This window comes from Pimephales promelas, chromosome 3, assembly GCF_988280905.1.
Source record: "Pimephales promelas chromosome 3, fPimPro1.hap1.1, whole genome shotgun sequence".
In the NCBI taxonomy this organism is placed as follows: Eukaryota; Metazoa; Chordata; class Actinopteri; order Cypriniformes; family Leuciscidae; genus Pimephales; species Pimephales promelas.
This window is the reverse complement of record NC_142771.1, coordinates 34,262,086-34,274,884: the sequence shown is the minus strand read 5'-3', so window position 1 is coordinate 34,274,884 and position 12,799 is coordinate 34,262,086. Positions and strand designations below refer to the sequence as shown.

Here is a 12,799-nt window from a genome sequence, read left to right as displayed (position 1 = left end):
TTACGTTCAAAGGGTCACGGGCGACGTAGCCGGAAGTACAGAATCGAAATCGTTGTTTTACCTTTTAATTCCTTTTTTTGTAAACGGCGTTTGAGTTAGTTTGCACGTTCAAACCTATGCGTTCAACTTGAAAACACTGACTCTGTACTTCCGGCTACGTCGCCCGTGACCTTTTGAACGTAATTACGTATTACGTGACGTTAAAAACGCACGTCACAGAATAGAGCAAGGCAAGCATTTGTCCTTAGAAAAGTTACATTTTTATAAGTTTAAGAATAAGTTTTGAAAAAAAAACGATCGTTCCGCATGATAAGACCCTTATTCATCGTCTGGTGTCGTTTAAAGACATTTGAAGCTGCATCTGAAACTGTTATTAAATGTCTTTTGGACCTTGGACTGTCTGGTTCCCATTGAAGTCCATTATATGGAGAAAAATCCTGGAATGTTTTCATCAAAAACCTTAATTTCTTTTCGACTGAGGAAAGAAAGACATGGACATCTTGGATGACATGGGGGTGAGTAAATTATCAGCAAAAGTTTTTTCAAAAGTGAACTACTCCTTTAATCAGAGTTTTTGTCCTAACCAGACATGATGGCGACTCGCGAAGTTTCTAATTTAGAAACGGTTCCTATTTCTGCGACGTCGCGGCTGACAGATCCGCCAACAACATGGAAATTCTGCGTGTCATGGATATTTAATCATCAAACATCGACGAACTGATTATCGATGTTCAAAGGCATTAGGTCACTGTGCCACAAGCGATAACGGATAATTTACCTCAGATTTTGAAAGCATGTAATATAGCGTTCAAAATGAATTCTATGCAAACATACGACTGTAGCTACTTCGTAACAAAATTAGTCAATGAGTATATTTTGTTAATGTTTAGATTTTTAATAATGTTATTTCTTGATTTGATTATGTCCTTACCCATTTCCAATGCGAGTGCAGGCCAACAGTGTGCTTTCACAGAGAGACTCCGCCCACATGCTGTTCTGAATGGCTGTGATTTTTGATTGACACGTGGCATCTCACAGTCGCGTCGCGTCAAGTGTGGACAGACAAACTTGCTGTCGCTGGAATTTTATCGCGTTGCGTGTAGTTAGGACACAGTGTTATACAATGTAGATTGTTTTAATGTAGCTTCACATAACCATATTAATCTAGCTAAATTAATCAATTGAAATGAAATAAATTGGTTTAAAGCTTTAAGCAGCTCTACAGAAGCCAAAAATGTGTAATTGTTCAGCTCAATTTAGTTCTATGTTAGTTCTTGACTTAACATGATAGTTGATTCAACTTCATTAAACGTCATTTCTATAGTATACTAGATTGTAACTAATATAGTTTAGTATGTACTGAATGCTGCTTGCTTTTTTTGCTCAAGAGCATGATCTATCTAAGACCACATACTAACAAGAAAAGCTTCTAACCACAGGTCGATAGCTGTAGTTCCAACCACACAAATCTGCAAACTGTTTTCGACTGCTTGTTGGAGCTATATGGTTACCGAAAAACACAAAATCGTTGGAACTATGCTGGTAATGATGGAAAATAGACGTCAAACGATGCTTTTGGAAAATGCACCACAGAATGAAGTGTGAAAATTACACTTTTTCCAGTATAAATTCTCTGATAGGCTTTAATATCTTACACAGCTTTGCTTGACAAGTAAATGTATTATGTATCCTTTATAAATGTATCCTTTTTTAAAGGATGAATAGATATTTTTACTAGAAAAAAAGACAAAAATACTGATTAAGAACATGATTTTTTTTTTTTTTTTTTTTTTTTGATATGATGGTCCACCAGCACTATCTAGCATAAACTAACTGGAACCAGAAAATTGAAGCTGGTCTTTCCAAAGGGGAAAAGTGATGGAACTTCAGTCTGTTTCCTATCCAAATAAAAGAGTGCAAATTCAGCTACTTTGAAGAGCTCCTTTCACACCTGCAAAACCAGCTTTATTCTTCCATTCACTGGCCAGAAATTTAATATAGACGAGAGAAAAGAACATTTTCATAAAATATTTCGTAATTTTCGGACCTCTCTGCACTATTCTTTCCTCTCTCAGTCCCAAGGGTATAGGAGAAGAGATTGAACAGCAGATTTCAATCATACTGCATGTGTGTGTGTGTGTGTGTGTGTGTGTGTGTGTGTGTGTGTGTGTGTGTGTGTGTGTGTGTGTGTGTGTGTGTGTGTGTGTGTGTGTGTGTGTGTGTGTGTGTGTGTGTGTGTGTGTGAAGGCAAAGAATGAGATGGCTAAGGAGATAGTGGAAGTGCAGAACAGGGACCTTGGGGTAACATGCTGTGCTGGCAATACAGCCTTTTCATAATAAATGAGGAAATTGATGAAATAAGATTTTAATATAAATGCCAAAGCTGACAGATTGGTGATATGAGTGAATTCAACCACAGCATTTAATTCACAAAAAAAAAAATTAAAGAACGATTTTATGCATTTATCAATGCAGTGATTATTTAAAGCAGATATCCACAACTATAACCTCAACAAAGATCACTGTTTGACAAAGACCATTTCGAGGAAAGAGATTTTTTTAAAGTTTTCAAATAATTAAAAAAAGGTCCATAAAAGTTTCATAAAAGACTTTAGAAGTCATACAATAGAGTGAGAAACAGACAAAATTTATCTATTTATAGATACAGTAAGCAGTTTATAGAAAAAAAATCATTGACTAAGTGAATGCCTTTGTGCACATCAATGCCAATATCAACAAACAATACAAATCTATTTTAAGTGTTCACATGCAAATCAATAAACCTGCATGGGGACATGATTTTGTTTCTCCGGTAGTGAGATCAAAAACGTATAATCATAACGTTACGTATAATCATTTTGTGACATTTTCCTCTAATAGTCAGACATAAACACACTGAATAAGCAAGAAGAACACCAGTAAAGGTGCTCTCAGGCAGAGCGAAATAGAGGTCATGGGGAAAAATCTGTGTTGATCAGTTTTTGCTTAAGCTTTTAAAGTTGTTAACACGACCTTGCACATTGTCAGCTTATTACCTTGCACATTGTCATATTATGAAGCATAATAAGTAAGCCTGTGCATGTAATCACACTCCGTGAGAGACTCGAGTTCATCGGATTCGTTAACGTATCATTCAGAGCAGTTTTGTGAACTGGATCAACAAGATTAACAACAGAACGATTCAAATTGGACATTGTTATTTCTTTTTCTTTTCAGTGAATGGTGACCTACAGAGTTAGTTCACACATTTACTCACTGTTCATGTTGTTCGAAACACATAAGATATTCGTTCATCTTTGAAACACAAATGACATGCAACAAGCAAGCATGTTTGAGCATCCATTTACAATATTTGATTTGCTCTATGCATAAAATGTCCATGAATAAAAGCCTAAATGAAATCTGTTCATCATATAAAGCGATCACGTCTCTTCAGAAGACTTGGATTGAACCGATCAATCCATATGAATTACTTTTACAATGCATTTAGCAGAGTCAAAGTCTTAAGGGAAATTGACTTTAATCAAAAAGATCATAATTTGTGTTTCAAAGACGAACGAAAGAACTAACACCATCTACATCTTTGGTGTCACTGAACAGACAGCATGAATATATCATCGTGACACATTCAGAGAACACATCAATAGATAGTTTCAATACGAAAAAGTAATTCCCATACTCAGCAACATTTCGATCCCCTGAAGCACCATCAATATTCCCAGCGCTAGAAATGATAGACATCGCGAGCATAAATAAGAGAAGGAACATGTGCCACACAATCATCCACAAACATGAAAATCCAACACTGATTCCTCAATGAGCCTAAACACACAATCTGCATTATGTATCAGCCAGAAAAGCTTTGATGAGACCGAAACGGCTGTATCTCGAGAAGGACGGGAAGCTTTTTCTGCTCATATGAATGGTTTTTGAAACACGTCAACAACTGCAGGGCGAAAAAAGCTAAATGCTAACAAAAGAAGCCTTACAGTATTTTTCGTACCCTTTGGAAAACTGTTTTGAAGTATAAAGTGTCTGGAGAATCCCAAGCACCAGTCCTCATTTATCGAAAAAGACCTTGATTAACGCCGCCTTCACTGGCCAGCTCCGATGCGGCTGCGAAACGACCGGAAGTCATTCATTTCCTATGGAGATTCGCAGACCGCATGCGAATGGGTCCGAAACGGGTCCGACCGAGTGCGGTGCGAAGAAAATCGTGTCCGTTGGTCATCCGGATGCGTTCAAAAATTTGAACTCTTGCGAAAAGCTACGGACGGTTCCTATCCGACAATTCCAGCGGAAGTTGAGCGTTGCTATGGTACTGATAAACAAACCTGAATTATTAACTTTTAATAAAATAAATATTGATTTTATAACGATAAGTTGTCATGTCATTTTTTATTTTCATGACTTTCTAACGTTTATAAGGGCAGTTAATACAATTAAACTGAAGGTAGACATTAAACTATTGACCACTATATCACATTTTTTAGCCGACCTGACATGTCAACGTCCTCCTCACGCAGCATAACCCTCATCAGAGAGATCATTCAGAACTGACAGAATCAACTTTTAATCTCTCCGCCATTTTTGTTCTACCCGCGTCCAACGCTTTTCACTGTGTAGTACGACGTCCGTTGGGAACGTATTGCGTATTACGGAGCTGATTTAAACTGCCAGTGTGAAGGCGGCGTAATAGCGATAATTTTGATGATTGTTTGTCTGTGTGTGTTTTATAACATGCACACCTTTCCATCGCGACTCTCTGCACCCCTTCCGCACAACATGTGATGGACCTCATTGGAAAGGCAAGCTGACAGCCATGTTTAATTTCTCTGCAATAACAGAAAATTGAACTCTCCAGGGGGACTGCGGAGCGAGAGAGCTTTTCATCACACGCACTATAATGTTATAATACCGACGTGCATACAAACACCATACACCTGCGTTTCCGTCCTGTAGTGTGACAAACGCACTCTGAAGCTCGCGAGTGAAAGAAATCGAGACAGGAGAGGACAAAAACAGCATTATCCCGACTGAGCCTGGGAAAACAAGGACATAAGGGAGGCGTAATCACTAATATGTGTCAGAGGTGACCTTCCCCCACCTAAAAGAACAGCAAAAAAAGAAGAAGCCGGGAGCGATTATTTTGTGGAACAGAGAGAAAACCATTAGGCCATGGAGATGAGCCTGAGCTTTGTGTGCTCCACGTCCAGCATACGTGTGTCGGAGGGGGTCATCGCTGATCCCAGGACTGTAATGAGGCTAAAAACATCACCTCCGAAGTGTAGCTAATGATGCGCTCGCACTGATCCGGCTTCCGCTGCTAATCGTGTTTCAGGCAGCCGAGCGCAGCGCCTGATCCTCGCTCGCCTCCAAACAACAACAGCAGCAAAGGAGGGAAAAGATAAAAAAAATATATACCCCCACCAACTATTTTCTGAAACTCCGAGCCGAGATGAAAGTGTTCAGGCTGTTGATGCAAATGCTAGGATGATGAATATTTATACACATTTAGATGTAAAAGAGCGCGTAGGGGAACACCGTAGTCGCGCGCCTCCCTTAACCTCCTGAAGCTGAGGGCCAAAAACATACGTCGAAAAACACAGTTCAGTCTGCTGTCAGAGAGTCATGGGAGTCGTGTATTTGTTTAAACAAAGCTTTTCAGGAACAGTCCTGGAGGGAGAAATTTATTCATAACATAAATAAAAAAATGACTTGCTTTTTTTGGTACAAGGAAACTAGGAAAAGCTGCTGTAGAATGGGGCAAAATTATTAGCTTCCTCCTGAGCACCACAGCACACACAAAGATACAGTACATAATCCTGCTGTTAATTGTGAAATTTGGGAGCTGAGAGGGGAGCCCGACACTGACAGAATAATAGAGTCATTTCGCACCGGCTGTTTAATAAGATAGGGCAGAGCTGACTCAGACCTCCTGTTTCAGTTCAGAAATGGTCTATGAGTAATGGGTGGGATACTTGCTGAGATCTGTAAAAAATAGTCAAAGCATAAATGTCATCCAGGCCTGTGTGAGCTTCATCTTTTAGTTCAGTTGCATTGGTACTCAACCTTGGATAATTTGGGAACCAAGCTGGCTAATCTTTTGTTTGTGCGAGACACGTTTTTGAAACGCTCTCTGAACACGAACTGAATATTCCCGTTCTGCACATTTGGTAACAAAATTTTACATGAACTAGCAAGCCAATTATTTGGCCTTAGCTACTGAAGTCCCCATTTAAATATGCTTACTTGGTAAATATACACACTGCTGGGTTTTGTTTTTTTTTTCTACTGAAATGTAGGGTCATTATTGGGGTTATTTTTAGTGGTTTTTGTGTAGATTTTGTGTCATAGCAGCGGCGTTACTACAACCATGCTGATTAGTTACAGAACGCAGATTAAAGGGATAGTTCACTTTGAAATTCATTTTTGATATGTTTTAGCTTACCTCAAGGACATCCAAGATGTAGGTGTCTTTGTTTCTGCAGTATTTTCAATTTTGATATTTTTAGGTCAAACCGTTCTTGTCTGGCAGTCATATAATGGAGGCTAAGGGGGAGTAAGCATGCAGAGAGAAGTCCAAATTAAACATGATTTAATGACTCGTAAATGGAAGTACACATTGATGGCCTAAGACACGAAACGAGCGGTTTGTGTGAGAAAACAACAGTATTTATATCATTTTTACCTCTTGTAATCATAGCCATGACAAAATGATCTGACGGCACGGGCGCTTCGGTCTGCGCCGGAAGTGATCGATTGCGCGCCTACGTCACTCTTTGTTTATACAGAGATTTCGGAAGTTTTACCTTTCACTAAACATATTTAGATATACGGGAAACCGCAATGGAAGACGATTTCGGTATATCTAAATATGTTTAGTAAAAGGTAAAACTTCCGAAATCTCCGTGTAAATATTGAGTGACGTCACACGCAAGCGATCACTTCCGGCGTAACATTGAACTGATTCAGTTCGGTTCAGTTGGAGATTGCACAACTGATTCAGATCACTTGGATGTTACTGTGATTACACGAGGTAAAAACGATATAAATACTGTTTCTCACAAAAAACGCTCGTTTCGTGTCTTAGGCCATCAATGTGTACTTACATTTACGAGTCATTAAATCATGTTTAATTTGGACTTCTCTGTGCATGCTTTTTGGTGGACCCCCTTAGGCTCCAGTGTATGACTGATAGACAACAACGGTTTGACTGAAAAATGTCAAAATTGAACATACTGCGGAAACAAAGACGCCTACATCTTGGATGCCCTTGAGGTAAGCTAAAACATATCAAAAATGAATTTCAAAGTGAACTATCCCTTTAATTTTTGTACAGTAAAATAAAGGTGTATGTTTTATATATATCCAAATAATGATATGGAGCAAAGGCGAATGGAAACAGAGCAAACAAAACCAAAACAGAATGAGACCGTTACAGTAGCGCCCCCTTCCGGAAGGCACTATAACTAATACACCTGATGAATTGGCGTGCACAGACCTCTGCGGTGCCAGAGGCGAAATATTGTTCCGAGTGGGGTGGGGTGGATGGGTAGAAATCCCTCGCTAGAAATCACATTCCGTTTCCCTCTCGGTAGAAATCGCCCCTTTTTCACTACTAACAGGGCAGGGGCTCAAGAAGGAGGAGGGTGCAGAGCATGTGACATTTGAGTGTTTTAATGTTGGTTACCCAATAGACTTATATGTACCTTTTCTTGACCCTGCATTGTTTTGTTTTTTTTTTGTTTTTTTTTAGTCTGTCTTTTGTGCCTTGTGTATTTTGTGTGTAACTTATTGTTGTCTTGGACTTTTTCACCTTATCTTGGCCAGGTCGCCGTTGTAAATGAGAATTTGTTCTCAATCGGCCTACCTGGTAAAATAAAGGTTAAATAAAAAAAAAATAAAAAAAAAGGAAAGAGTGGGAGTCGGTGGAGACAAACACCATGGGATTGATCGACGGAGGCCGAACCAGGGTGCGTGGAGTATCCAGCAGACCAGCGGAAAAGTCGAAGACTCGAGAGTGGGGACTCGGGAGGGAACTGGATCTGCGGACCACAGATCAATTAGGCAGAGGTCCACTCCTGGCTCTAGATGGGTTGGACAGTTCGCGTAAACTACAGGCTTTGATAGCCGGCTCTGATTCTGGGACAAGCTCGGTGAGTGCCTTGGGCTCGTAGGCTGAGGGAGGGGGTGGGGGCCCAAATACTTAAACACATTACGGTGTTCTGTGAGGATGAAGAGGAGCCACGCTGGTCAGTCCACCAGTCTCCATACCGGCATGATGATAAATATTCTGAAAGTTCCGATCCAATCTGACTTTTGACCTGTGATGCAGCCTAAATCATACTGTTCGTTCGTTGGCCAGAGAAGAACTGGCCCCCCGACTGAGCCTTATTTCTTATTTCTACAAAAGGATTTTTTCTTTATTCTGTCACCTGATGGAGTTTTGGTTCCTTGCCCTATTTCACCTTTGGCTTGCTTAGATGGGGACACTTAATATTCAACAATATTATTGTATTGTACTGTACTGTACTGCCTGCACTGACACAATTGACCTATGGCTAAGCCACGCCCCCAAACGCAATGAGCCAATCACAGTGTGCAGCTACCCCAATACACTCAGACATTCTCTGCTTCCACTTCTATTAAAAAAGTATTGGATTTAGTCAGTTTTCATTCGTTTTTCTTGTCATTTTAAGTTTAAATTGGTCAAACGGTGTGCATGGGCTCCAACACTAGGTTCCAGAGAGGCTGGGCGACGGTGTGTATTTTTTTACCCTTTCCCAAGCCACATCTCAACCGAGATAAGTGTCTGCTCAAGATTAAGTTATGCGATTAAGTTATGCGGTAGACAACAACCAACGAAATGTGGATAAATCAAACAAGGATGTCTACATCTGTTCTAAGTTAAGTCAACAACGTATTTGAACGTTATCTTTAAAATCTAACGTAACGTTAAGGCTAACGTTAGACTAACATTCTATTATTACCAGCATAATGAGTATTTAAACATTCTCTATGGTATTAGAGACACACTGTCTCTTTCTCTCTCTCATATGTAGGCTAGTTATAAACTCTTATAACTTTTAATGATTAGTGCTTTATTTTTAAAGTTTGTGGGTAAGAATTCGTCATTTCTTTTTTTTTCACAAAAAAAAAAACAATCCTCATTTAGGGGATGGAATCCAAGAAATATCCCTTATTTTCAATGTTCAATGTTGACAGCTATGCTTCGAAGGACACGAGACGGGAGGCTCTGTTTCTGAACTTATAATCGGAACACAAGAACAACATAGAGACAAAACACACCAGCCTCGCTTCTCTCTACCATTTCCAAACTCGTCGTATTAACCCTATAACTGCCGCTGCAAAATAAAACAGCAATTTCAAAACAATTATAAAGAGTCTGTGTGCTAACTTTGATTATGGTTGCACTCGCACTTATTGTTTGCACTTCAAATTTCAATGAGTTCAGTTAGGACGTCACACAGAGCCTCAATCAGAAGTTCAGGAAGCTCTTAAATGTACAGTAAGGTCTGAAGAGACTCACGTGAAATTAAACAGGAGAAACACCAGTCAATAAAACCTTTTTCAGTGCTTGTATATTGTTTTCTTTCAATGCATTTGATAATTCATACTCATAAAGTAGACCTGAAATGACATGCATTAGTGCATTATTAGTTAAAAGATTGCAAAATGCACCTGCATACTATTTTTCCAGTCATGAATTTTGTCATTGAGGATTTCTGAAAAATTGTGCAAAAATCTTGCCTCGTCTCGTTCTTGCGAGATAAGCGCCTCGTCGCACCCCTACGAAACGAACATAGTTGAATTATTTGTCTGTTATCACTGTAATGCTGCTTTGAAACAATACTTATTGTAAAAAGCATCATGTAAATAAAGGTGACTTGACTTTTAACTTTTCTGCGACATGTAGTTGCTAATAAAAAATAATGTGTCCAAACTCAAAGGAACATTTAAAGGATTTGAGTTAATCTGGCAGTGGTGGAGGAAGTACTGAATCTCAGTACTTAAGTAAAAGTACAAATAACCAGATAAATATTTACTTTAGTAAAAGTAGAAGTAACACAATGACAACCATACTTAAGTAAAAAGTACCTGATTTTAAATGTACTTTAAGTATTAAAAGTAAAAGTACTTGCATAATAATTGATTCTCTTAATGACTATTTTCTAATGATTAATAAAACATTTAATTCTAACTCATTCAACCTAATACTCCTATAATGATGTTCAATAAGGATGGAAAAAAAGTTGTTGTCACCATTTCTGAAACAAGCTTGCAATTAGGCAATATAAGCCATATCTATATGTTAATAACTATGTTTGGCAGTAAACGCGATTAATTTATGGTGTAATTCTGAACCTCTTGGCTTGCCATAATCCTAACCTAATGTATGTGATATTACACACCGTGTGTTTACTATGCATGTAAAAACAAATTTTCCTGTATAAATTGCACGATAAACACACTGCGTGCGAGACGCATTTAGTTGATGTATCTATGGCAACCAAACGTCACTGGTGAGACAAACGTGCAACGAACGGATGGTCAGATTACGTTTTGGCAGGGGAAAAACTGATCTGAAAATGTAATGAAAATGTAACAGAAGTTGTAGAAATGTAGTGGAGTAGAAAGTATAATAATTGCTGCAAAATGTAACGAAGTAAAAGTAAAAAGTATGCACTATTTATTCTACTTAAGTAAAGTAAAGATACGTGGAAAAATGTACTTAAGTAAAGTAACGAAGTATTTGTACTTCGTTACATTCCACCACTGTAATCTGGAAGTACCTACACATTTATTTAGTTGATTTTAACCAAGCATGTTATATTGTAAGTAGTATGTCACTACATGGTCCATCAATGTAAAGTTAAAATAATTCAGTATGCATTATAATAATACTTTAAGCATCTAAAATCAATTCAATATATTTTTAAAAAGCTATAAAATCCATAAACGTTTTGTCCCAGGTCCAATGATTTTGAACAAATCCCACTCCATTAAACAAAAACAGCTTACAGCACCTTTAATCTATAGTTCTGCTCAGTAAAGTAGATAAGAGCTGGACAGTTTTTCATCTTAAAACACACACAGCTCCCAAGCAGAAGTCCATCCACTAACGTCCCTACTTAGAATCGCTGCAGGGCACACAGGCGTTCCCAGACGAGTGTGAGATTGCCTTATCCGGATGAGTGATGGCATCCGAGACTATATGAAGCCTGGTGCATGTCCTTCTTTTTTTGGCCCTACAGCCGGCAGCTAAAGTACATCTGCACATGGCAATTTTATCACTGCCTCAACCTTCATAAAGCTTGTCTGGAAAAAAGACTTGTCTGGTGATAATAAAAACATGTTTTGGAAAGTTGCGAAATTGTTTGGGGACTGTATAATCTAGAAGATTGATGCCATCCCTCGCTCTTATTTTGGCTGCGCCTGCTCTTGTTGCTTTCCTTGGCAGAGAGGGATATGTTTACTGCTGCAACAAGAGGAACGGCACGTGATCGTTCAAGATGAGCAAGCTGCGCGTGGACGCTTGACACACACACATTCATTTTCCAGGCTTCGTGGTTTTGTGGATCCAGATAGGCTTTTTATCACAACAAAAAACTTTAATGGTTATAAGGGTTAGAAATGCATGATTTTACAACCACAGCACTCAAACAGCAGGTCAAGCCAAGGTCACATGATCTATAGTGGGCCAATTAAAGAGCTGTGAACATCAAATCTCTGCTGCTAAGAGAGAATTTCTCCTGAGATGCACTATATAGCCTGTGGTCATAAATGCCCAGACTGGATGAGATCCTCAGAATGACGTCTGATATTTGATTTCTTCACTAGAGAGCTTCGTTTGATTGACCGACACTGTAAGAGTCAGACGCCTGCAGGCATATGAGTAAAAAAAAAAAATCTCTGCACACACCTGCACCGGTGAACCTGAAAAATAAATTAATTCCTACATCATTTCACCCCAAAATCAAATGTGTTCTTGACAAATTTCGTGGGGTTTACCAGTACCCACATTCCAGCAGCGAGTGGTGGACTCCTTTTCACACCAAGACGAATATTCTGTGAACAAATTTGTTTAATTTGAATGAATGGCTGTTCATTCTGTTCAGACCGACTCAATCATTTGCAAGCATTGAAAGGTGTTTTAAGTTCTTTTTCAACTCAATGCGAAAAAACAACAACCCAACCAATAAGATTTGCGCTTTTGGTCACATGCCCAGTCTCACTACTTTAATGTGGAGGTGCTCATTGCGACTTGACTGTGGTTTTAACTAGGGATGCACCGTTGTATCGGTGTCGGCCAGCAAAAGCAATTATTTTAACTATTGGTTATTGTCCTATTGTTAAAAAACAGTTTATATATCAAATCATAAACTGGGTGGAAAAAATACTATCATTAAAGGGCGGAAAAATACTATAACTCATATCGTGCATGAGAAAAATGTCTCGGTAATATTTAAGGTGACAGTTAAGGCCAATTTATACTTCTGCGTCGAGGGTACGCCGTTGTGAGCATTTATACTTCTGCGTTCAGGTCTTGGTTGCTCTGCAGTACTGCTGCGAAACTCTAGTTGGCGGCGGAGGGTTTCAATGTTCCACTGTGTTTAGATTCCTCATAGCTAGGTTACTACAAGCAATAACGACTGAAAGAGAGCTGATCATGTTGGAGTTGGAGCTTATTAAGGTGGAAAAACCGTTCACTTTAGTGAAATTACTAAAACTGAAAGGCAGAAATGAGAGAAGACGTCGGAGGAGATGGTACGTG

The 12,799-nt window shown here is 38.9% G+C and overlaps 1 protein-coding gene and 1 long non-coding RNA gene across 3 annotated transcripts in view; one reads left to right on the top strand and one right to left on the bottom strand.

Annotated features, from left to right (window-relative positions):
* Positions 1-12,799, bottom strand: part of LOC120489298 (uncharacterized) — a 186,496-nt gene that overhangs the window by 153,852 nt on the left and 19,845 nt on the right. The window lies entirely within an intron of this gene.
* Positions 7,252-12,799, top strand: part of p2ry11 (purinergic receptor P2Y11) — a 106,073-nt gene continuing 100,525 nt past the window's right edge. Inside the window, exon 1 of the mRNA XM_089128775.1 lies at positions 7,252-7,281. Coding sequence (XP_088984901.1) covers positions 7,271-7,281 — 11 coding nt within the window. The 5' untranslated portion in view covers positions 7,252-7,270. The remainder of the gene's footprint in view (positions 7,282-12,799) is intronic.